The 25,275-nt window shown below is 45.0% G+C and overlaps 2 protein-coding genes across 5 annotated transcripts in view; both read right to left on the reverse strand.

Annotated features, from left to right (window-relative positions):
• Nucleotides 1-1,506: 1,506 nt before the first annotated feature.
• Nucleotides 1,507-8,010, reverse strand: LOC311307505 (fibroblast growth factor receptor homolog 1; the record flags this gene model as incomplete). Its single annotated transcript, XM_084436320.1, has 10 exons — nucleotides 1,507-1,892; nucleotides 2,208-2,307; nucleotides 3,569-3,668; nucleotides 3,770-3,881; nucleotides 4,204-4,341; nucleotides 4,489-4,649; nucleotides 4,954-5,052; nucleotides 6,443-6,581; nucleotides 7,498-7,708; nucleotides 7,919-8,010. The coding sequence occupies 10 exons, from the start codon at nucleotides 8,008-8,010 to the stop codon at nucleotides 1,809-1,811; spliced, it is 1,236 nt and encodes a 411-aa protein (XP_084292446.1). The 3' UTR covers nucleotides 1,507-1,808.
• A 1,409-nt stretch (nucleotides 8,011-9,419) lies between these two features.
• Nucleotides 9,420-25,275, reverse strand: part of usp32 (ubiquitin specific peptidase 32) — a 101,895-nt gene continuing 86,039 nt past the window's right edge. For 2 of the 4 annotated variants that reach the window (XM_084444919.1, XM_084444918.1), the window contains 15 exons: nucleotides 24,556-24,694; nucleotides 24,330-24,435; nucleotides 22,487-22,660; nucleotides 21,723-21,897; nucleotides 21,396-21,547; nucleotides 21,087-21,198; nucleotides 20,695-20,894; nucleotides 16,351-16,535; nucleotides 16,174-16,260; nucleotides 15,901-16,021; nucleotides 14,745-14,936; nucleotides 14,282-14,507; nucleotides 13,428-13,900; nucleotides 13,026-13,118; nucleotides 9,420-12,725 (listed from right to left, as the gene is read on the reverse strand). In XM_084444919.1, coding sequence (XP_084301045.1) covers nucleotides 12,552-12,725; nucleotides 13,026-13,118; nucleotides 13,428-13,900; nucleotides 14,282-14,507; nucleotides 14,745-14,936; nucleotides 15,901-16,021; nucleotides 16,174-16,260; nucleotides 16,351-16,535; nucleotides 20,695-20,894; nucleotides 21,087-21,198; nucleotides 21,396-21,547; nucleotides 21,723-21,897; nucleotides 22,487-22,660; nucleotides 24,330-24,435; nucleotides 24,556-24,694 — 2,609 coding nt within the window. In that variant the 3' untranslated portion in view covers nucleotides 9,420-12,551. Of the gene's footprint in view, nucleotides 12,726-13,025; nucleotides 13,119-13,427; nucleotides 13,901-14,281; nucleotides 14,508-14,744; nucleotides 14,937-15,900; nucleotides 16,022-16,173; nucleotides 16,261-16,350; nucleotides 16,536-20,694; nucleotides 20,925-21,086; nucleotides 21,199-21,395; nucleotides 21,548-21,722; nucleotides 21,898-22,486; nucleotides 22,661-24,329; nucleotides 24,436-24,555; nucleotides 24,695-25,275 lie in introns of all 4 variants that reach the window. The other 2 variants (XM_084444917.1, XM_084444916.1) reach the window with 1 other exon arrangement.

Raw genomic sequence — 25,275 nt, forward strand, 5'->3', positions numbered from 1 at the left:
CCACTTGCTCTCTATGAGTTGAGACAGTCGGATAGATGAGGTTAGAGGGGTTACGGAGTCTGGGGGTGACCCAGTGTCTGCGTGACCCCCGGAGAGGGAACACAAGAGGGATAGGATGCAAACACATAATGGTAACAAAACAGGTACAGAGGTAAATGTAGACATACTACCTTCCTGACAGTCTTGCTTGACAAAGTCGCTCTTGAATAAGTCGCCCGGTGCCTTTGGTCGCCCTAGCCTTCGGTCGCGCGCCGGAGGGAGCTGTCGCCGTCTAAGCCGTCAATGCTTAAGGCCTGTAACTGCTGATTGCTAATCGTCTGCCAGGAGAGTAGGCCACTCCCTCAGCCCACTCTTTTTATATATCGCCTTTCATAAAACCCAAGGTCGCTTTACATAGGGGCAGAACAGACAAGAGACAAACATGGTAGACAGAGACACAACATTAAGAAACGGAAGCTAGAGGCCATGTTAAAGAGGTGAGTTTTAAGAAGTTTCTTGAAGCAGTCCAGAGTTGGGGCGTTGCAGAGTTCTACAGGGAGGGAGTTCCAGAGGGTGGGAGCATGCTGAAAGCTCTGTCCCCAAAGGTCCGCAGTCTGGTTCGGGGGATGGAGAGCTGACCGGTGTCTGAGGATCGCAGGGACCGTAACTGAGTGTAGGGGTGGAGGAGGTCGGTGAGGTACTGAGGTGCGAGAGCATGGAGGGACTTGTAAGTGATGAGGAGGGTTTTGTAGGTGATGCGGGATTTGATGGGGAGCCAGTGAAGGCGGATGAAGGTGGGGGTGATGTGTAATTCATTTGCAAACTTTACTTTTATTATCATGAACAATAAGTCATTGTTAGTTCAGAGAACAAAAAAAAGTTAATTGAACTGAAATCTCACTTGCTTGCTTGCTCGCTCACACACACGCTCACACACACGCGCACACACACACATTTTCATCATAATAATTTTCATCATAATCATAAGTCTTGTGATGATCCAGAGCAATTTCACAACTGTCTTATCACCATAGCAGAGGCTGCAGTTCTTGATGCTCCATTTGTGTGACTAAGGTCCTCGAGGTTTCACAGGTGGATTAAAAGGCATGGGAACCCAAATACTAAGCCCCCGCTAGACTAAAGAGGAATTCCCCAAATGCAAGGCAGAGGAGACATGGGGTTCTAGTTGCAGGCAGCGCTACTCATCAGAATCAATCAGTCAATCAATCAATCAAAGCTTTATTTGTATAGCGCATTTCATACACAGAGGCAACACAATGCGCTTTACAGAGAACAAGGGAGGTGGGCATAGGTCCCATCCCTACATATTCCAGAGGGAAGAAAAAAACCAAACAGTATCACCCAGGGGCAGAAAGGTGAGCTGTAAAAATTCTTCCCTGACCCCTCTCAATGAGACGATCGAGCAAGCTCCTGGAGTATGTTTGACTGACGGCTAAGAACATTATAGAGCAATACATTACATTAAATTACATTTTCAGAGCAAAAAGGGCTAAAACATCATAGGAGAGACATGGCCAACACTGGTGTATGTCTGTGTGAGAGTGAGTGTGCCTGGGTCCAGATAGAGGCAGGGGTTAGGGTAGGGTGGGGGTAGGCAAAGGATACGGAGCCGGGTGAGGGGAAGGGGATCTGAGCCCAGGACTGGTGTATGTCTATGTGTGTGTGTGTGTGTGTGAGTGTGCCTGGGTCCAGATAGAGGCAGGGGCGCCTTGGTGCAAACTAGACATACATTGTTGTGTAAGTTAACAACATTATCATGCTTCTGACTACTCTCTGGTACAATTGTTTTAGTTAAAAAGTTGTTTGGTTCAAAAGAATTTGATGCTTTGCGTTTCATGGTTGTCTGTCTCTGCTGTTGCCAGAAGGCTTGAGTTTCCCACATCCACGTAATCCTGTAAAGAACAACGACATAGTTAAATATTACATTAGGTGTAGGGTGGGATGGGAAGCTTGAACTTGAGTTAGCCTGTGAGCAGGGGTATATTGTGCCATACAAGGATTTCAAATGAAACTGCACCCGCACACTAGGGGGACCCCTTTGGCAAGATTACTAGTCCATGAGACATTGACGGGAAAAAGCACTATGAAACAAGTAAGGAGAACTATTTGAAATGGCATGATGCAATACCCAATTAGTAGACCAACAAGCAGTGGACTACTGATATGCACCACGTCATTAAAGTCCAGAGAGGTGGATGGATGCCTACTGAATCATTCTCCATGATCTCTGCCAGGATCCTCACTAGGTCTGTGAATGAGGGTCGGGAAGTGTAGGGCTCCATCCAACAGTCCTTCATTATCTGGAGTCTGGAATTGAGAAAAAAAAAAAAGCCTAGACTAGTATCTAAATAATGAATGCATACTTCACTAGTTATATGGGAATTAACAAGCTGTATGTCTATATCCCAGGTGAGTAGGACATAATTGTTTTCACCATTTTAGATCAATGGGATCTGAAAAAGCTATATAAATGATGAATTCGATTTTAAAGGGAGCTGTAAAATTGTAAATTTTCATCTTCGATTATAGAAGACATATGAATATATCACAGTGATAAATGGTTTAATTCCACCTTTGCCAGGATTATGGGTAGGGATGGGAATTTCGACTAATTTTAAAACCGAGTAACCTAACCTGATCCTACTCGAGTAACCGATTACTCAAAAAAAAGATTACTCAAAAAAAGATACCGTCCAGACAGAGCGCATTTAACCCCGGCCCCCTCGGAGGGGAAAACGTTTTTTTCCGCCGTTATTACCGTGGCGGTGCTTTCATGTCTCGTCCATGCCCTTGCAAATAAACATATTTAAAAGCTGATGTGTGGTTGGATGCATTACTTATCAGATTGAATAACCCACAGGTTTTCATGAAGCTATCGGAATCGAAAAACGCAGCCTTTTAATTTGGATGCACTGCCCAGCTCATAGCCTATTAAGCCTATCGTTAGGCTACTCTGAAAACTCTAAGCCTACAATATGCAACCAGACCTCTAATTTACTAATATAAATTAAGTATTAAACCAAGCCTTTACTGCCGATGCCGGATAACAAGTGAATTAATTTTTAGCGTTATCTAAAAAGCACCGCGGCACTCACTGCCTATTTCCAATTTATTGGACAATAATGGATGTTTCGGCGTCAAGCCTTCATTAGAGAAATGTCCATGCAAAACTAAATAGATTTATTGAACAACAGGCCTATTCATTCAATATTTCTTTATAGGCTGGAAAACGAGTAGGCTATACGCGCATGGGCCTGTGCCGGAGCGCTCTTAAAAAGACTCCATATACAGTACAGCGCTTTTCTCCAGGCAGCCGCCAACGCTCTATCCTCTTTGGTAACAATTGAAGAAGGGCACAGGCGCTCAGAAATGCGCGCTTTCACGGCCAAACATGCCATATTATATAGCCTTTAGATTAACCGAGTAGTATTTATTTTCCGACTAGCAGATTGCCTACTCGGGTACTCGAGAAATCGGTTAACCGTGCACATCCCTAATTATGGGATTTGATTATATGAGGACTGAGATACAGTATGTTGCTGCTGCTCCTCCAACAGATGTCACTTACATTTCTGGCCTACAGCTGTCAGGTTCTGTGTTCTTACGACCCGCACAGATGTGGTACACCACAGACTCTGACGTCTCCAGGTCCGGGTAGGGCAAGGTGCCTACCAATCCCAAGGTTCAAATGGAAAACGTCATTACTTTCTCATAGACCAGTACATGTGAACAATGGCAGCCATTTTGTTATGGACAGTTGCACACTTACCAAATGTCTGCATTTCCCACAACAAGATGCCAAACGCCCACACATCCCCCTTGAAACTATAATAATTGTTTCGAAAGTACTCAGGGGGGTACCAGCGCAAGGGCACACGCTCCTACAAAGATATGAAAACATTTATCAACACCTATATTTTCACACTCAGCACTCAGTAGAGCCCATGCCTGTCCCTAGAGGGTCTTTGGTCAGATACTAAGTATAGAAATGCCCTTGCTCATCAATTAAAGCAATTATATAATTCAGGCCACTGATAGGTGGATCAAATTTGAATGCATTTCAAGAAAACTAAATATATTGGCTGTATTACTGTTGTTGAGTCACCTTTTATGATGAAATAATAAGTCAAACGAAGCAGGGACAAATCAACACTGGTCATATACAGTACAGTAGTATTAGGATTCAGAGGGGTGTTCTCTGACCCGTGTTTTTTTCTGGCGGCTGCTTCTCCGGCTCCTCATGCAGGTCAGGTCTCTGGCCAGGCCAAACTCCGCCACCTTCACCTCCCAGGGGAACTTGCTGACCATGATGTTCCTCAGGGCCAGGTCACAGTGCACAACCTAGAACACATCCCACGCCCCTCTCTGCTTAATCTAGCTGTATGACTGTGCTTTCTTTCTGCCTCCTTCACTATGTCCAAATCCAATATGGCAGCTAGCTACAGTAGGTATTATTAGGACTAAGGGAGGAGGATGAAACTAGGTTACCATTTTGGATCGCAGGTGCTCCATGGCCAATGCGATGTGATAGGACGTGATGGTGAGCAGACTCTGCAGTTCGGGGTCGGTGCTTAGCTTATCTCTGTGGGTCTGCAGGAAACTACGCAGGGTCCCGTGGCTTACAAACTCCATGATCAAAATGTAGGGCTCTGCAACAGCATGAAGAACACATGCACGCAGCCACACAGCCACGCACACACGCGCACACACGCGCACACACGCGCACACACACAGCAAACAATTGCTGACTTAATAGAAAATTGACAGACAGACAGACAGACAGACAGACTGATAGACAGACAGATAGATACTTTAATGCTCCCCTAGGGGGAAATTATGATCAAATTGGCTTCTCTAATGCTGGCCAAATAAATAATCTGGATAAAGTGTGTCAGCAAGATCAGCAAGTATCATGGCCATAAAGTAAGAAACTTGTCTCATTATTTCTCTCACCGTCTCTGGTGTTCCAGTCCAGGAGTTGGATGATGTTTTTGTGGTGCACCAGTTTCCTCATGATCGACACCTCCATATCTACCCGCTTGGGGGTGACACCTCAAGTAGAGATTCAGAGTACCATATGTGAAACCCAGACTAGAGATTTTGTGATCTGAGCAAACAACTGAAATAGGTTTACCTAATAAAACCAGGCCAGGTCAAGCCTAGCTCAAGGCTGATGGGCTTAGTATTGCATCCACCTGTTCTTTTGATAGTTCTGGCCAAATTTCATTGCCTGCCATTTGCACTTGCCTTTGGTGGTAAAGTAGACCAAGACAGTGGCTTATCTGGACATCTACACATATTTGCTGTAAAATAAAAATGGGAGAGTTCATTAAACGTATTTGCATTCACTAGTTGACTATACTACTATTGTGTCTAGCTAGTGATTACATTTTAAGAACTCTTAGGGGAGTACATTTTAAGAATGTAATCACCTAAGAGTTGAAAATATTTGAAGTTATAAAGAATGTCTATTTTCTATAGCATTTAATTTTGAACAATGTAATAGTTGATTGACAGTGACGTTTGATTGTTCAAGTCTGTATAAATAAATAAATAACCACAAACACAGGGATGCCGTGTGCCACGCGTAATTTGACTCGCCACAACGCAACCGCTCACCTTAATCTGCTACTGTTTATAGTAAGGCCTGAGAGGAGTATACAGTATAGAGGTCGGCGCAAGGGTAGACAGAGGAGAGCGGGGTGATGATGTGTGCCCTTTTAAGACATCACTAAATTATGAGAACAAACCCAGCAGTTTTCCTTGGCGGTTATTTCTGTAGTACAATTCACACCCACAACTATTACAATGGTGACAGTGGTACCACTATTACCGTAATGCTGTAGCCCATCAGCCCATAGCCAGGCTGTACTGGCCTCGTTTAGGCTCTGCTTAGCCTACATATTAATATAGGCCGGGGGTCAGCCACGGATTACAATAATTACAGGAGTGTGCTCATTTTGTACAGTAGATTTGGGGAAAAATTTATAAGATATTGATGTAAGCTGATGTAGGCCTAACTCATAAAATATTACGTTTGCTATATGTGTAGGCCCTACTTTTATTTTAATTCTTGACTCATATGTCCAAGATTGTTCTTCTGTTAATAACCAGAAAGATATCTGCCATTAATGAGGTGATCTGTAAACTCTACAGTCCTGTCTCTCATGAGTGAAATCTGACACAACTTCTCTGTGCTGCCAGCCTGCCTGGATTTTGTTGGTCTGCTCCCTCTCATTAACTCACTCTGCCTGTGCAGAGTGAGGGACCAAAAGGCAGAGTGAATGAGAGGGAGCAGTCAGCAAAGTCCTGTACCAACAAAGTGTGTGACAAAGGGACAAACACATTCCCAGGGCTGTCGGGCTCCGGCCATCAGCCAAGAAGTGGTGTGCTCTGCTCTATTGTTTCCATGTGTTTGTGTGCATGTGTGTTGTTCCTGTACCCTCTTTGGTGATCTTGCAGGTGAACATAGTGTGACCTTTGCAGGTTCCCTGAGTCATCTTGGCCTTGTAGAACGCCCCCTCCTTCCCAGCCTTGATCAGCTGCAGCAGGCGCAGGTCTGACTTGGTGAACTGTGGACCCTGGGGAGGTCAGTACCAGATCTGGGTCAAATACATTTGGCAACTACAGGTACTTTGAGCGGTGTCCGGCACAGTGCAATCAATAGTAAAAGTCTCCAAAACTGGGCTAACAGTTACAGAACACCCCTCAAATACTCTACTTGAACTATGGTTTTGAGCCATTAACATTATTCTGGGTCTAGATTACCATTTAAATCTGTGGTGCATCATCGTCACTGATGGTGACATAGAACCTAGAAACCATAGGCTATTTGTTTCAGATCTTAATTTTGAAGCCCATATTAGGACTCTGACTATGGCATCTTTTTATGATGTTGGATGCCAACCACCAATAAACCCCACGGAAGAATATGTTTCTCAAACGTGCAAAACGTGCAGATACTGTAGTTGTTTTGGTTGTCTAGATAGCGCACTGTTAGATGCAAACGGCTGTACATTTCTAACATTTTATATGCAATTCAAGGAGGACTCTATAGATCAACAATGAACACTCAATACAAGACTGCTGCATGGTGTATTAGTGAGAGAGACAGGTCTGAGACTATTGTCACATGCTCTCTGGATGACATAATGAAAGTTTGGAAATGGTCAGATGAGAAGCTGGAGCTACAGTGGACTCTGGAGGGCCACTAACTAGGTGTGGTCCACATTTACGACTATCCAATTTGATATCTCCACCGTGCAACTATTCCTCACAGCCAACCCAAAAGCTGGACACAGTTTTGAGTTACTCATCCAATAACATATTTATTGGGTGGCAACTTGATTTTCAACTGTTTAAAGGCTATGCCTGTTCCATTACGGGAAGAGAGCAGTCAGGTAAAGCAGGTTAGTGCTGACAATACATAGCTGCATTTCTGTCATTCTTGTGAGGTGTTCCGATAAAGCTTACGTACGTGTAGCAAACGTAGCCTACCTGCTGCGGTGGTCTCCATGGCAGTCTTGAGACAGACTTAGTCTTGGTCCTCTGCAGTGGTGTCAGCTCCGATTCTCCCCTTTCCAGGATCTCCTCAAATGAGACCGGGTTCAGAGGATTGGGTGAGAGGACAGGAGATTCCTGAGGGGGGATATTTACCACTGACTTTGCCCCCTGCAGGTTCCGAATGGTCTGAACCATGGAGCGATACCTGACAGTGGTGAGAAGGGATATGGACCAAGTCATTTAGCAGATACAAGGCAGGTGAGATAATAATTTCTTCAATTAACAGAGGGGCACTAAAACATTTTGTTTTCAAGTTCAAACAGGACATTCTACCACTGGCTGTAGCTTCCTCAATTAAGAATTACTGTACAATCCTAGTCACCGTACAAAACCATTCAGGTAGTTTTACTCTTACTTCTTGAGCCACATAGTCCCCAGGACTATGAGAAGCAGAATAGAGACGGATGAAACACAGATGAGGATGTAGTGCGTCACAGTCAACTCCATGTCTGAAGGAGGGGACCTAGCTGTAAATATATCCATAAGGGACGGCACACAGACAGGTTTAGTTTTGTCTTTAAACTCAGAAACAATGTAAATTATATGTTTACAAGACATAAAGACAGACAGCATTACAGGTGGTACTGTAATGGTACATTCCTGGTAGCCAAGGAAAATAAATCTCACTTGTATTGTTGAGATGATCAATCATGTCATTCAAGCACTTGTCCTGAGTTCTCTTCTAGGAACATTACACACGTGTGAGATCTGAACTGTACAACAGGGTCAGGGTCTGTTGTGTTTCTGTGGTAAAAAAAAAAAAAAAAAAGTGTTGAAGAAAATTAGGCTGCAAGATGAGATTCCCGAGGTAGGCCTACTGTAGGCCAGTATTTCTGTTTAAGGCAAAGTACTGTAGTCTAGAGGACGGATGTTTGAGCTCTACTAACCTCATTAACATAAGTACATATTTCAGTTTCTCCATATATTCTATATCTAACGACATCTTTAATGTTCAAGACAACATGCAGAAAATTAGTCTTCTGGTAGAACATGGACCACCACTTACCTTTCCTTGTGTGACCCATCTACTCCACAGATTACTTTACAATAATCTCCATTGCAGTCAAAGACTCAATAGATCTACGTGCAACTAGAGATAATCAGATAATCCTATACTTGAGTTGCGCTCAGTATGAGACAGTACAGCCCCTTTCTCAACAAACCTATCCTGAGACAAAAAAAAGGTCAACTCTTCTCAGCAAAAAAAAGACCAACAGCTATATTGATGCAGTTGGAGGCGTCTTGTTTGTGCGCCAACCACAAGTAGGGGAAATGCACAGTAGCAATACAGAGTATCACGAAGCTCAAATAAACTATGCTCCAGATCAACTACTAAGGTGGCGTCAGCATTTCATGACTATTAAGCCAATAGGATAACATAACATATAATCTTCCATTTATTGGACAAGGACAGAATCATTTAATAATGTAGGCTGTTCCTTCCCTCTCCTCCCACTGAACGCTTATCCCATTGCAAATTTAAAGTGTGTGTGTGTGTGTGTGTGTGTGAGAGAGAGAGTGTACAAATTCTGTTTTATTTTTAAGTAGGCCGGTGTAAGGCATACATCATGAAACAAGCCCCCGTTGCTGACATGTACAAGATATGAATGTCATTGTTTCAGGGAACTGTTGTTCTGTGGTTGTGGTTTCCTCTCACAAAGCCTCACATGCTCCGTCTCCGGCAGTGTATGAGGGCTTGCTAATGCACACATGCAGAAACACATGGACACATCATGGTACACAAAGAACAAATATCCAGATGTCATGAGAATGCATGTTACACAGAAAAAGAAAACCACAACATACATCAACCTACTGACTTAATTGCATCCTTTGAATTTAATTTGTTGCTTGGATATTTGTTACAGATCAACAGTATCACTCCATATACAACTACAAGTACAGTATTCTTTACAGTTCATATTCAAATACATACATCTTTATTAGCTTATTTACAAAACACTTATGTACATTTTCAACGTCAGTGCAATGTCATTTTTGCTCTTTAAACAACACTTTACAAAATAAAGTACATTCAATTAACATCTCTTTTCAATCCATCATAATTAAGGTCCAGGACAAAAACTTCAGTAGTAGATTGCACTACGTGCCAATTGTGTACATAGCATTCTGACACGGGGAGAGAGGGGTCAATATGTAAGCCCTGTGTTTCACAGGATTAAAATGCTCACAGATGTTTCAGCAGAGTTGGGGGTCAACTGAACTTCAATCCCTGTCAATTGAATTTGAAATCAACTCACTCTGATTCCTAAACTGAGAGGAATCAAGATGAAATCAAGCCCCACCCTTGTTTTAAAAGATTACATTGTGTCACTTGCTAGTACAAAATAGTTGTAGGTGTGATGAGCCTGAAGGTGATAATGGGATCTTGTTTCAAAGAAAAAGTAACAAGTCACCAAGTCATCTACTACATCACAGGCTTGTTACGAGCAACTGAATCTAAAAAAAACCAACAAGCTAATGTAGAACACAATGTCACGAGAAGAGTCCTGTAGTCCTCAAACTGTTCCATTTGAGCCAGGTCATGTTGTACTGAGACATTCAACAGTTAGACATAATTTTGAATGGAAAAAAATAATTTTAACGGGGTAATTGGTAATAAATAAGGCTCAATACATTTGCATTTATTTCACATACATTTTTCTGACGAGGAAAATAAAAAGTTTCATTCAATTAGATTCAAATTATGAAAGCTGAAGGCAAATGTCACTATGATTAGATTTACTATAAATTATAAGAACCCATGACCATTGTTTTTCTAGGAAACAAAGTCTGTTCACAGTGGTAAGATGTTGCTACACAGAAGAGCTTGTTACAAATGCTATTAAAAGCCAGACGCACAACACTGTGACTGACCTTGGAGATGATGTTTAAAGAGAAGGGTCCAGGTGCACTTTCACAGTTCAAAGTCCCCTCTGACAGTCAAACGAACCTGTACCACCAGTGGGTAACAGTCTTCTGACCAACCTGGCAGCCTGTTACAAATATTCAGATAGCAATATATTGTTCAGAATGGATATGATTCTCGGCCATGTAATATAGGGAATCATATCAATCAATCAATCCAAGACATTATGTGCAACTTCTCAGCGTTTCACCACACCGCCCCCAAGTTTCTGGCAGCACTGAAAGTGTGGCCTTTCATTGGCTAGTATAATCTGTAAAGGACAACTTTGGCTTGACCATAGGAGTCTATTCCAACTCAATATGGAAAATACATGACATCAGAGAAGAATACATAAAACTTGTGTCTTAACTTAAAATACAATTTGGCTAGCGGCTTGGCTACAGTTATCAACACAACGCAGTACTACCCGACTTCACATGCACCCGTGATAGTGCATAGACACAGCATGACCTCTGACATAACAAAAGTGACATGGCGTGTTGTGATGTACTGTATGAAGTGCTTTAGCTCCATTAGTTGTTGCTGTGGCAACAGATTACAGTAGAGATGTAGAAAGGTCATTCTCGTGACAGTGGTATGAAGACGACATGACGGTGCACTAGAAACCAGTCTTCAATTAGCAGCAGAAGCATCATGCCAATGGTAAAAGCCTGGGAGCCTTCAGGGCATGGCGCTAAGCGACAGCATGGAGCCTTAACAAGCAGTACTGTTAAGTTACAGTATCAAACTGTATCTCCATGGAAACAGTAGTGATGGGAATGCCCCCAATGAACAAAGTGCGCTTAAAAAATCCATACGATGAACATTTCTATAAAATAAGCATTTGAAAATGGAAAAGCAATAAATAAAAAATATATATGCATGTACACACTGTATACTTAAAGTGTCTCTTTGAATCATAGTCTATGGCACCTGTCCTGAACATAATCAAAAATTAAACTCAAACCTATGAGTTATAAGAAAATAAAGTCTAAACAAATCTAAAATGAAACAGGGTGAGTTTCAATTAAATTTCAGTTCAGAAAGTCAAGTGAAATGCCAATTCAACAACAGACTTCAGTGCATTCTCAGTTAATTGCAGATTTAGAAATGTTAAATTCATATTCCTACCTGGACTTGATTGAAACTTAATTGAGCCCCAACCCAGCAACAAGCCCCTCACATTTGATCGTTATTATGGATAATATTGGTGAACATTGCACAAATAAGTTCCTTTTCTTGTGTGGAAAGGCCCAAACCAGTGTGGTTTTTTTCATATAAGAGAGCTACATTATTAGTTGTTTTTTAAATGTGTGGGCAGACCTCAAATGAAGTTTTTTTTTATACTGTCACAAACATTACAATTGGCCAATGAACTGCAGAAAACAGTGAGGTAGCATTATGTGTTTTTTCTACTGATAGGATTGCTACTGAAGAGGGAAAAGAGAAACAAAGATGTTGGAAAATCCTCTGTTCAATGTCGATAACCCAAAACAGTATTGAACACATCTTCAAATACTGCGTTTTGAGTGATCTGACTGATAAATGTGTGTAAGGAGCATTTATCAGTCAGATCACTGATAAAGCAACCTATGCTTATGGCTGCAGATGATTTGCCTGCAAGTCTTAGCTCACTTCAATTTAAACGCACATCAACTCGTGCTAACCTACATTCAGGTTGTGTATGTTTGGAAATATGATAGTTTATTGATGGCATGGGCCACTCTTGTTCAATGTGAGGGTCGGGGGGGTATTGTCACTGGTCTCAGTGTGCACTGTGCAGTGTGCCAGTTTAGTGCTTTTAAAAGTGGGGCTATCTTGTTCCCTTGGCAACTTTTTTTCTAGGTGTCTCTATTGAGAAAGTGCTGGAACACACCCCTGCGCACATACCAGGGTACCGTTATCCAATGCTACGTCATCTGGCGTCGCCAGTGGTTTGGTTTGTGATGACTTTGCAAAAAGCCGCCATTTTGTGCTTCCTGGCATCCACTAGCTGATATTTGAGTCCATGCCTGCGCAACTGCGTCTGTCTGTCAGAAGGACAAGCAAAGGTAGTGCCTAGCAATGGAAGACCATGCGATCACTGGAGCACGCAGTATTTCTTGTAGTCGGACTCAAAGTCTTCATCCATGCTACTGGTGTCGGCCATCTTTTTGCCATCAGTCTTTGGCAGAAACTGTGAGTAGTCCACCCCCTGCTGCTCGTAGAAGAGGATGTAGGCCGAGTCTGTGTCAATCTCCTCAGAGTGAACTTCCTAAGGATGACAAATCAAATCAAACACAACAACCTAATGAACAGGAAGACTGAATTGTTTAGAAGTACTCTTTGATCAGGTTAGGATTTACAGCTCAGTTGCTGCCGGTCGGAGCTGAAATGAGAAGATACTTTTCAATATCTTCTCCTTCAGACCAAGAGATTAATTTGAAATTTAACATTGAAATTGTAACTCCTTCCCTTAATGGAATCAGTTGAAATGAAAATTGACAAACTTTATTGCCCGAACTGCAAAAGTAATGTACTGTGTAGTTGAAGTCTGGAGTGACAATCTTCTCACCTTACAGCTACTGTCGTTATAACAGTACCATTTCTCATTGGGGTTTTTGGCGTAGGTCACATAGTGGCCTCCACCCATGATTCCTGAATGGCACTGGGAAAAGAAGAATAACCAGAAGATCAGAGTTATAGAAAGATAGACGAACTCATATAAGCACATAATACATATATAATATACAAGATTATATTTTCCATGGGTTTGCTCAAGAGAAACCACCCAAGAAACAATATGGGAGAGAATAAAAATATTATTTGCATGATAAACCTACAGTACCATTCCTAAGCATTACCAACCAATGACTTGGTACAAACTTTTGTTGTAAAACAGGTCTCAAATGAATATACATTCTATTTCTGTTCTATTTCTCTTCCACAGTAATGAAGCAGTCAAGGCACCACTTACTGAGATTGCATATAAGTTGTACATGGGCTCCAGACAGATGTTGTCTCTTTGGTGCAGTACGGTCTCGGGGTATGTGCTCGGCTCTGTACTGCCCTCCGTACTCAACCCGTAACTTTGGCCGCCTTCGCCATTCATCAAGATGACATCACAGCGGCTGCTGGAGGCCTCGGTGGCCACTGACGAGTCCACGGGGACAACGTCGCTGGGGCCTGGCCGCATGCCCCCCACTCCCGTGGCCTCTGTGTCTGGCTGTGGTGGCCCTTCCTTGGGCTCAGCGTCGGGGATGGGGCCCCCCTCCTTGGTGCTGCCCTCCAGGTTCTCCTTGCTGTTGGAGAGACGGTGGCGGCTGCCCAGCTGTGGGAGGCGGAGTCGGCCCTGTCTCCACCCCCCTCCTGTCCCGCTCTTGGGGCTACTAGAAGGGCTGTTGTTTCGGCTCAGTGGGGGGGCCGACTTCCTGCCCGAGGCTGGGGAGGCTGAGGGCAGGCGAAGAGAGTGACCTACTTAGAGGGGATTCCTGGGTTATGTGGTGTGCTGTCTTTGCAAAACTAGCTCGTATTGGTCTGGGGTGTAATGAGCTTTGAAGTTAGATAGGGTTATGGAGTAAAATACTCTTTATCTCAGAATGATCTGAGATGGTCGATGAGTGAACCATCAAGCTTAGTCAAACCAAACACACAGCCACACAGCAAAAAGTTCACACACACTGGCCACTGAGTTACAAATCAGTCAAAATCAAAATGTGGCATTCTAACATACAATCACTAATCTTATACATTTTCAAATGAAAACAAGTATTGAGATGAGACATGGTTGAGACAATGTAAAAACAAGATTTGAGATAAGGTGGTATGAACCTTTGACAACGCTGGAAAGTCCTGCAGGGGCAGAGATAGAGGAGATGTTGTCCCCGCCCCCTATCCTCAGAAATCCCTCCCCCTCGCTGTGGGAGTGCAGGCAATGCTCCACCTCCCTTGGGGCCAGGAAGGCGCTAGGGTCGAAATTCTCCCGAGGGAATTTCACGATCTTCTGGGACTTGATCCAGCGCCCGTTCACAAACTGGAAGCGCTTCAGGTGGACTATCTGTAGAGCGAAGAGTATGATATTGACGGCTGCTTGAATGTTCATCAAATGAATAGAGATGAATCTTCTTTTCAATAAACATATTGTTGACACAGATTTAAAAGGTACGTCGAGGAGGAGACAGACAGGTAAAGGGAGGTAAAAAGAAGGGGGCAGGTTAGAAAGGTGAAATGTGGGAGGAAGGCAGGACATCTCTGGCTGATGCGCTGGATGGGGGTCATTGCTGGAGATCTTTACCAGGATAGGCGGCAGCCTCCAGAGGTCCAGCTTCTTGGTGGCCAGGCAGTGGGTCTTACACTTGGAGCAGTAGTAGAGCTCGTCCTCGCCCAGCTCCTCCTCGCTGGTGAAGGCCTTCAGACAGCTGTCCAGGCTGATGGGCTCTGCCTGTGCACGGCGGCTCTGCTCCACGCTGCCGTGCTCCTCCACTATCTGGAGGGAGCCGGGGGATCAGTCACTCTGTCACACCAGCTCAATTTTCAGAGCCACATTATCAACAGGAGTGCTCTCTGTCCATTGTCAATATAATGCAATAGTGAAGCATATCTATTAAGTAATCGTTAAATATTTTGGACATGAGATGCCCATCAGAATCGATGTGGCACCGTGTAGTAATGCTACCCTGCTCTTTAGTGACACAGTTTGTTCAACACAGAACCCTACAGCCTTTCAAACACAGAGTATCTGGTTTTCCCTTATCTCACAGATAAGGTTAAAAGAGCAATATCCGACTGGGTCCTAAAATCAAAACGTCCAATCCAACTCCAATTTTACCATCTGAATAAGTGTCTTCAGTTTAGTATTTGTTGAAATGGCCTTGTTGCATTTAAAATGTAAACTAAATTTGACTGCTCATTCATTGTTTATAGTTCCAGCCTTTTACTCTCTTCTGAGGTCAACAGAACACAAAAAGGGGTCATTGGTTGATCATTAACATAGAAGTTCATGTCTTGCTTAACACTGTGCCATTGAACACAGGTCAGAGGAACACACTCTACTAACATGAATAACATCATATTCCAGGCCCGTTATAAAAGCCATTGGCTATGTTCCAATCCAAAATCCACTGATTTTCCTCTGCCCTTGAGGCTTTTTGCAGTCAGTTCTCATGTTGGCACTCAGCCAAGGATCACAATTCTGAGTGTCCAAATGTGGTGCAACAGTGGCATCCTGATAAAATTAGCCAAGGGGAAAAGAGTTCAGCTTCCATTCATAATATCCAACTGCATTCCCAATTCACAGACGTGACACACAGGTTATATCAAGCGGACGGTATGCCATGGCAATGATTACTTCTTGTAACGCAGGCAATTTAGGCAACAATAAATCCCCTCAAATAATTTAGCATATTTAACGTTAAAGTATGTTAACGTTAAAGTATGTTACTGTTGCTCACCCTCTCCTGGGAGGTCTGGTAGCGGAGGTGCAGAGCTGTGGGGTCCCAGTCCACAGCGATGTAGGTGTTCCCGACTGACGCCCTGTCCTCTGTACACTCCACTGCACAGCCCCTGCAGAACCTGCGCAGACAGAGAACAGTACGTGCACACAAACCCGCACGCGTGCACACAATTCATTCATTAACAGGAAGACGAGGCATATAGACAAAGAAATGCATAAATACCAAGAGGGTAGGGTAATGGTGTGTGAGACAGGATGATGGATGTCTTACCTGTACCAGGGACACCATGCACAGGAGTTTCCATCCTTGGCCACCACGCGCAGCGTGAAGGGGTACTGGTAACCCATGCTGTCATCACTGTAGGGTCAGAGGCAATATGATGGCATTTGTCCCTAAGCCCAGTTGCTGGCCTGTGATGGGTGTGTGTCTGTGTATGTGTGGACTGACCAGTCCTGTGCATGGTTGCTGGCCTCCTGTGGAGGCAGTGGGCTGGCCAGGCGGGACACCTGTATCCAGACGGCGTCATAAAGGTCCTTCTTACTGGTGTGGACTGTGCAGGGCACGATCAGGGGCATGCCGAACAGACTAGGACGGTTCTTCTGTGACGACAGGAAGTACAGCTCCGTACGCATCTAAGCAAGAGATGACACAGACACGCACACGCACATACAAAAGTGTTCAGCAAAAGCTATACAATGATGCATTACCAGTATTTCCCCTTGGATTTTTATTAAAGGGGGGTTGTAGGGTCCACCGAAACTACTAGTGTTCTCACGACTTGGGCATGTCACAGATACATGGTGTCGAAAGGCGCGCACAGTACATCATTTGTTAGCATAGATATCTGTTTGTTAGTATTGGTGCACTCTCTACACTGAGCTGAAATGAAATTAGTGCACATAACTTATGTAAATAAATATTAACAATATTTATTTACAACACAAAAACATATTAGAAAAAAAAATACATTTCTTGCAGAAAATGTGTGTAAATGAAATGAAATGCTGAATGCATAGCCTAAATGGGAAAAATATGACTGGACTTCAATGCAACCTCTCCTATGTTGCTACCTTGAAGCGGTGGAGAGGCTTGTGTGCCTCTGTGATTCTGAGGGCTATACCGGCGGGGGTCTATACCCCTGGCAGGTCCAACCAAGCCGGGCAAGTTTCGGAGGAGAGGCCCGACGAAAAGCAACACCTGGTCCTCCAGGTTGGGGGTTGGGCGTGGGGCCAACAACCCCACCCCGTAGAAAAACTCACGTTACAGAAACGACGAGAAGGAGCCATTCCGGTAACTCAAGGCGAAGAAGAGAAGGCACTTCCTCGGAGGTATACATGATGGGGCCGGGTGAAAGCCAACAGGAAGCCCGACCCTTGATGACCCCGATCTTCAATTCCAAGGACAACACCAAAGTAGGCACCAGGAACGTCCGAACACTGTTCCAGTGTGGTCGTATGGACCAGGTGCTGAAGACAATGAGAGACTATCGCCTCGACATCTTAGGCGTTAGTGAGATGAGGTGGACTGGGCAAGGGCGCCTCATGATTGATGGAGCAACTGTTCTCTACTCCGTGAAGCAAGACCACCATACCCATGGAGTCGGCAGCATCCTCTCCAGTTGTGCGACACGAGCGCTAGTTGGATGGAAGCCGGTGAACGACCGCATCATCACAGCGAGGCTCCACAGTAGACATGCCAAAGTGACAATCGTGTTTCGTGTTTCAATCGTGTCGCAAGTTTCCGCCCCGACCGAAGTCACCTCAGAGGAAGACAAAGACGTCTTTTACACCCAGCTCCAAGCTGTGCTCGAAGAAATCCCCAGCTATGACATCAAGCTGTTGATTGGAGACTTCAACGCAAAGCTGGACAGGGACAGAAGGGGCCTTAACAACACAGTGGGACCACACGGGTCTGCAAGCTCCACAAACGACAACGGGGAGAGACTCTTGATGTTAACCAGCACCAACGGTCGCAGCATTGGTAACACCTTCTTCAAACATAAGCAGATCCACAAGATGACCTGGGTATCACCTGATGGCAAAACCCGGAACGAGGTAGACTACATCTGCACCAGCACAAGGTGGCGCTCGTCACTGCTCGACGGTCGCTCCTTCAGAGGTGCAGATGTCGGATCTGACCACTTTCTTGTTGTGGGTAAAATCAGGCTGAAGCTGAAGAAGGTGCAGAAGGTGTGGCCCAAAAGACCTTATGCAGTGGACAAGCTGAAGAACAACATCATATCAAAAAGCTACTTTGAGGAGTTAAGTAAGAAGCTTGAGGTACCACAACATCCATCAACCATCGAGGAGCAGTGGGGTTTGTTCTCCTGCGCCATCTAAGAGACTGCAGAGATAGTCTTAGGAAGAAGGAGGGGTTCCAACAAAGAAAGATGGATAACAGACAGGACATGGAATTTGATTGATGAAAGGAAGATGGCCAAGATAAGGAGAGAACAGAAGAGGAGGCTCCGGGGATGGAGGATGGAAGATGAGGAGTACAGGCGCCTGGACAAGGAAGTGAAAAAGAGCTGCAGGAATGATAAGAGAAGGTGGCTGGAGGAGAAAGCAAGAGAGGCTCAGGAGGCAGCAGAGAACAACAACACAAAGACACTGTACAGGATCGTGCGGGAGCTAACCAGCTCCAGGAGCAGCTCCGGTGTGCCGATCAGAAGCAAGGATGGCAGAGCACTCCTGAGTGACAAGGAGCAGGAGGCAAGGTGGGTGGAACATTTCAAGGAGGTTCTTAACCAGCCAACACCTCCCACGCTCTTCAATCTTGACCAGGAACCACCAGCTCCAACCCTGAGTGTTACTTCAGAAGAGATATCTGGGACCGAGGTTGCAAGAGCAATCAAGAGCCTTAAGAACAGCAAGGCGCCAGGACTGGATGAAGTATCTGCAGAGTTGTTGAAGCACGGCCAGGAGGTCGTTGTGGAGAGCCTCACCTGCTTGTTAAACCTGATCTGGCATGCAGAAGATGTTCCTATCGACTGGAGACGTGGGGTCATTGTGACGCTGAAGGGAAACCTCGGGGACTGCAACAACTGGCGGGGCATCACACTGCTGTCTATCCCTGGCAAGGTATTCTGCAGTGTGCTGCTCCAACGCCTAAAGGCTGAGGTGGATAACATCCTAAGGGAAGAGCAAGCTGGCTTTCGGAAGGGAAGGTCCTGCTCCGAACAGATCTTCACCCTTCGCAACATCATAGAGCAGTGCCGAGAACTTCAGACACCCCTCATAATCAATTACATCGATTTCAAGAAGGCTTTCGACAGCATCCACCGGGAATCACTGTGGCAGATTGTCCAGCTGTATGGCGTGCCTTCCAAGTATGTAAACATCTTCAGGGCCCTGTACCAGAATTCCACTTGTCGAGTCAGAACCAGCAGGGGCACAACCGGTGACTTCGACATTGTGACTGGTGTAAGACAGGGTTGTATCCTGTCCCCCTTGCTCTTCCTTATTGTCATCGATTTTACGATGAGGAAGACCCTCGCCGGGACAAACTTCGGCATCAAGTGGGGTCAGGGCAAACTGACCGATCTGGACTTCGCAGATGACCTGGTTCTGATCAGCCATACCCATGTTGCACTCCAGGAAATGACCAGCAACCTCCAAGAGCATGGAGAAAAGGTTGGTCTACGGATCAGCCACGAGAAGACCAAGGCCATGATCGTCGGACAGGATCAACATCACGCACCACTCTCTCTAGGCGAACATGACATCAAGTATGTCGAGAACTTCATTAATCTCGGCAGTAACATCTCAGGTACAACAGACGTAGAGAAAGACGTACGAACAAGAATCGGCAAAGCTGCAGGAGTGTTCCAACGGCTCCGCAACGTTTGGTCGTTCAAAGCCATCACCACGGCCACCAAGCTCCGCCTCTACATGTCAGTAGTCATTCCAACAGCGACCTACGCCTGCGAAACGTGGACGAGGACTGCCAGCATTACCAACAGGCTGGATGTCTTCCACTGACGATGTCTCAGAACCCTCTTGAGGATCTCATGGCAAGACCACATCACCAATGAAGAGGTGATGAGAAGGGCAGGGGTGGCACTACTGTCTGACACGGTCTCTGCCAGGAGAAAAAGAATGACTGGGTACGTACTCCGACTGCCAAAAGAGAGACCAGCGAGTGTGGCAATGGACTGGGTGCCAGAGGGCGGGAAGAGGAAAAGAGGGAGGCCAAGGAAGACGTGGAGACATACGTTTCAGGAAGACCGAAGCGAGATGGATGTCAGCTGGCACGGTGCAAGAAGGGTCGCCAGGGACCGGAGCAAATGGAGGGGACTCGTCGCCCAATGTTCCAATAGGAACGGGAGGAACTAAGTCTAAGTAAGGCAACGCCATTTAGTCCATAACACATAGTTAGCCTACATAGTTACTAACATCAGAAGACAAACACTACACTGTGGTTGCATTACTTATGTAGCTAGCTACAGCAACAGAAAATATTTTCATTTCATCATCTCACTCCCAGTCAGAAAATGTCCGCTAGCCGCAATGCTAATTTTCGCTATGTTAAACTCCATAGACTTATGCAAAAAATGTTTGCGATGTAAAAGTCTTTATTTGGGCCGCCCCTCCAAGGCAATGGTAGGGGAAACACTGATTACAGTATGCCAAATATTCATCATGGTGCTATGCAGACCAGAAGGTTTATCCCTTATCTTACAACAAACAAATTATATATTAAATAAATGTGCCACTGGACTTGTCATCACGTCTATACCCCGACACCGTCGTATAGTGACCTCCACCCTGTGACACGGCCAACACTACCCACCATCTTCCTGTGCATGGCGATGATGTAGCCAATAAAGGGGCTGTCCTGGACTGGTGTGACGTGGCCGTTGGGCACCCCCCCATTGGCCAGGGGCCGCTCCGTGCCGCAGGGCACCACCGTGCTGGGCATGCCATTGGGGATGAGGCCGGGTTTGCCGGGCAGCCCGTTGGCCGCCGTCCCATTGGCCGCGGGGGCGATGTCTAGGAAAGTGAGCGTCCCTGTTAGTGTTGCTTAATCAGCACGATGGAAAGTAAAGGAAAAATATAACAGATTTATGAAAGTCTCTGTCACTATGGACAGGTTATGTACAGGTAGTTCTGAGTGAATGTCTCAACACCTTTTATATTCTGGATAAAAGCAGACGGTTGATTCTAATGGACACTTTGCCGTACCTGTCTGTGTGGGTGAGGTCAGGGAGGTGGGTGAGCCTGGAACGGGGATCTCAAAAGCACACAGGAACCCATTCACTGACAGACGCACCTTCTGATTGTCCTGAGGGAAATTCTACACATAAACAGACACAAACGCAGTGAAATCAGGGGGGGAAACAGCATCTTGTTCTATATACTCTGTATTTGCACATATTATATCCAAAAAACATTTGAAGTATCATGTTCGTCTTGCTTAAAGGCCCTTTCTAAATGAAACATTGTCATGGATTGTGTAGTTTTGTGGAGCAGCATTATTGCCGGTGTGTGTACCTTGATGTTGGAGGTGTGGACCTCAGCCAGGAGGATCTGCTCAGGCTTCAGACTGCAAAGCTCGCTTAGCTGCTTTTTCAGCCCTGTGTACTTCTCATCCATGTTCAGTCTCAGCCCGAACCGCACTGGAGTGGAGCCGTCCAGCTTGATGACTGTCACCATGAACACAGTTAGATTCCATAATAGGCACTAGAGGCACTATTCTTGCTTCAGAGCTTGTATCCTGTCAGATCTATTATCAGGCGTGGCCAAAATCAATCCCCAAGTATGAATGTACACCATGTCAAGTGTTCTAGTCAGAGATGTTTCAATGCGGCCGGTCCTCACCAGTGATCTCCAGGTGCATGGAGCTGTCCATGGGCAGGGGCAGGGACAGGAAGTTGAAGGGATCGAAGCGAGCGCTGATGTGGCCGCATGTCTTACACTTCACTTGCGACTTCAGCTGCCCGTGGAAGAGGTCAACCACAATGGATTTATTCCTGCGCAAGTGGTTCTCCCACGCCTATAGCAAGCACACACAAAGGACACGGACACCCATGCATGCACATGCACACACAAACACGCGCACACAAAGTTCTGATCAGAAAACACTAATCCTTCAAAATTTCCTCATACACACACTCACCTACACACACAACTTTATCCCTATCAACCCATCAAAGGGACATCGATACACAGTCCATTAGCTCCTTATGAAGTATACTGTATAGCTGACAGAGATGTATTGACCCCTGTACCTCCTCCTTACCCATTGACCTCACAGAGGAGGAAAGATGTGCTGAAAGAAATCATTGACTGTAATGTTAATACTGTTTACTGTATCTAGCGTCCTTGAGGTAATATTTCCTTCTGCCCTTGAGATAATATCTGATCTAAGATGGAAGTCTGCACTCTCCTACACAGCTGTTATTAATCTGGTCATGTCAAACCTGAGATGTCTCAAAACAAGGTACAGTAGCAAGCAGGTAGACAATTTCAGAGTACTCAAACAAGATGACAATAAAAGTTAACGTCTTGGTTAAACCCTCTCTGCTGTCCAGCTGAATACAACAGACTGCCTATGACACAATGGCAGCAGCGTGAATTCTGACCTCTGATGCCACCTCCCAGTCAGGCCGCAGGTCGCTGTCCTTCAGCTCCACGTAGGGCTTCTCGTGGACACGGTTCAGGTCCTCATGGAGGCCGTCGAGCAGGAAGGCCAGCAGCTCCTGGGAGTCCTGCTGCTGGAAGCCGTTGAACCTGGGGGCGTACTTCGCTATCGTCCACTACGGCGGGAGGATATCAAAGCGGAAACATTTCATCCTATAGGACACCTGACTATTTATTTTAGGCTGCGTTCACACAGAAGATTTTGCAAGCCAATTGGACAATCACCATCTTCCTGTGCATGGCCAAATGTCTGGTAGTCTAGTAGAATCTACTAAGCTATTCCATAGGAATGAGCCCTATAATCATACCCGCTGGGAAAGTTGACTTTGCAAGCTACCTAACCTAGCACTAATGATATTGTACTGCTTGTTTGCTGTACAACATATCAACTGACCAGTTGTTAAAACATATTTCACAACACTGGTTATTCTAGCCAGAGTGCTTCCTCCACACTCAGTGTAAAAGATAAAATATGTTCAACTTTTGAGTGCTGATAAAAAGCGAGGCTTTGACAGAGCAGCACGCCCCAAGCCTCACACAACAATGAAAAGGAGCGCGCAAAAGCTTTGAAAAAATCCTCTGTGTGAATGCGGCCTTATATGGGGGCGAGAATTAGGCTGAACGCCATAGGCTAAGATGAAGGTTAAAGTGATGAATCTGAATTCGTTCACAACCAGGGGTCGAAATGAACTTTTTAGCTCACCAGCCAATGTCTGGTAGATGAAAAATTGTACCTGCCAAACATTTGTTTTTACTGGCCAAAATATAACATTTATATAAAGCCTTTTTGTGTCGTGTAGACATACAGTATATTTAATCAGCATTATACCATGTTATGGTGGTGAATAAAAACAGTGGTCAGAGCGGATTCCTGGTGCCACAGGTCCACAGCACCGGTGGGGTTGTTGTCCTGTCCCCGACTGAAAATATTGATCTAGTGAGTAGCCAACCCATTATTAAATAACAATCTACCAAGCTATTCCATATGAATGAGCCCTATAACCATACCAGCTGGGCAAGTTGACTTTGCAAGCTACCTAACCCAGCCCTAATGATATTGTACTGCTCGTTTGCTGTGCAAAATATCAACTGACCAGTTGTTAAAATGTATTTCACAACACTGGTTATTCTAGCCAGCAATCTCAAATAAATGTGACACTTGTTGGGCTGTCTGGCACAATATGGTTCGCTACATTAGCTAGCTAACCTTAGCTAGTCACATGACAGTCCCTGTCAGCTAACAGCATAGCTTTAGATGACAAGTTTGCTTGCTGTGAATAGCCTACGTACGTTGGTTCACCTGTCAACACAACAGAAAATTTAGCAAATTAGTAGCCTAGTACCTGTAACTGTACCTTGCAGGCTAGAGATGGCCCCCCAAATAATTTTACAGTTTGTTTTGTTTGATGTACAACAAGCAGATCCAGCGAGTGCTCTTTTCAAGCACCGTTCAATCACTTGTGCGCTCACTGCGCTGTACAGTATGAGCTGCCATGCTGATCTTAGTCACACTATGTCAAAGCTGATATTTTATTGCAAAAATGTTGTCCGTGCTATAATCCTCAAAGGCTGATATTTTGTTAAAAACTGACTCATCAATGCTGATATTTTGTTGCAAAAAACGTCACAAGTGTCGGGTGGACATGCATGCCAAATGAAAAATATACCCACATTTGGCGCTTGGCGGGTGTTAATTTCGACCCCTGTTCACAACTCATGAGCCTATGGTAATAACATTGATACCAATATTATTGATTTGACACCATGTCAGCGTTCTATACCCACTCTGAGTTTCAGAGGAGCGACATTCTTCTGTGTCCCACTCCACAGCTCCATCACCAGGTCACCGTAGCATTTGGCCATGTGACCACGCATCCCGATGGGATTGGTTCTGCAAAAACCCAACAAGGAACTTAAGCATCATAATACAAATTGCAATTTTGTTGAGATTTTCACACTCTTCCTAATAAAACATAGGAGCGCGCTGGCGCGCACGCCCACACACACACACCTGTTGAGCTCGTAGAGGTGTCTCCCAGAGATGAAGTAGTCTGTGAGGGGCTTGGTGTTGCTCACACACTGGATACTAGAGTTCATGAAACATGTGTTGCCTAGGTTACTGAGGCCTGTGGCACCTTTCTCTGTGGGGACTGGGGGTGGGGTTGAGGACAGACGAGATTATCATGGTTTACAGTAAATATCATAAATGCTACATCTTATCTACAGTCATAACAGGAGTTTTCCCTGATGATATTCTATGTCCTATTATTCTATGGATAGAGTGCCTGAATCTGGGCATCTGGGGTTTATGCAAGGCATAGTATTAAATATATACTATGATTCACTTCACAGGATGAGTGATGCACTCTCTTCCAACATGATTGTGTAACAGTGATAGTGAATAATAATGTCATGTCAGAATAGCACAAACATGCCCTGGAGGGTATCTAGCGCAGTACTTGGCAGTGTCACCTCACAGCAGGGAGGGCTCTGGGCTTTTCTGTGCAGAGTTTGCATGTACTCCCCTTGTTTGCAAGGGTTTCCTCCCATAGAACCAAATACAAAAAACATGCAGAAGAACAGATGTTCTTCAGTCCAGTCCCTAACCAGGACTTGGACTGAGCACTTGGTCCCCAGGCGCCATGAACGATGGCTGCCCGCTGCTCCTGGCTGCCAGTGGCGGAGGACGGCTTGGATAGAATAAATGCAGGGACTGGCATGCACGCACGCA

The sequence above is a fragment of the Borostomias antarcticus genome, assembly GCF_949987555.1.
Source record: "Borostomias antarcticus genome assembly, chromosome: 1".
NCBI lineage: Eukaryota > Metazoa > Chordata > Actinopteri > Stomiiformes > Stomiidae > Borostomias > Borostomias antarcticus.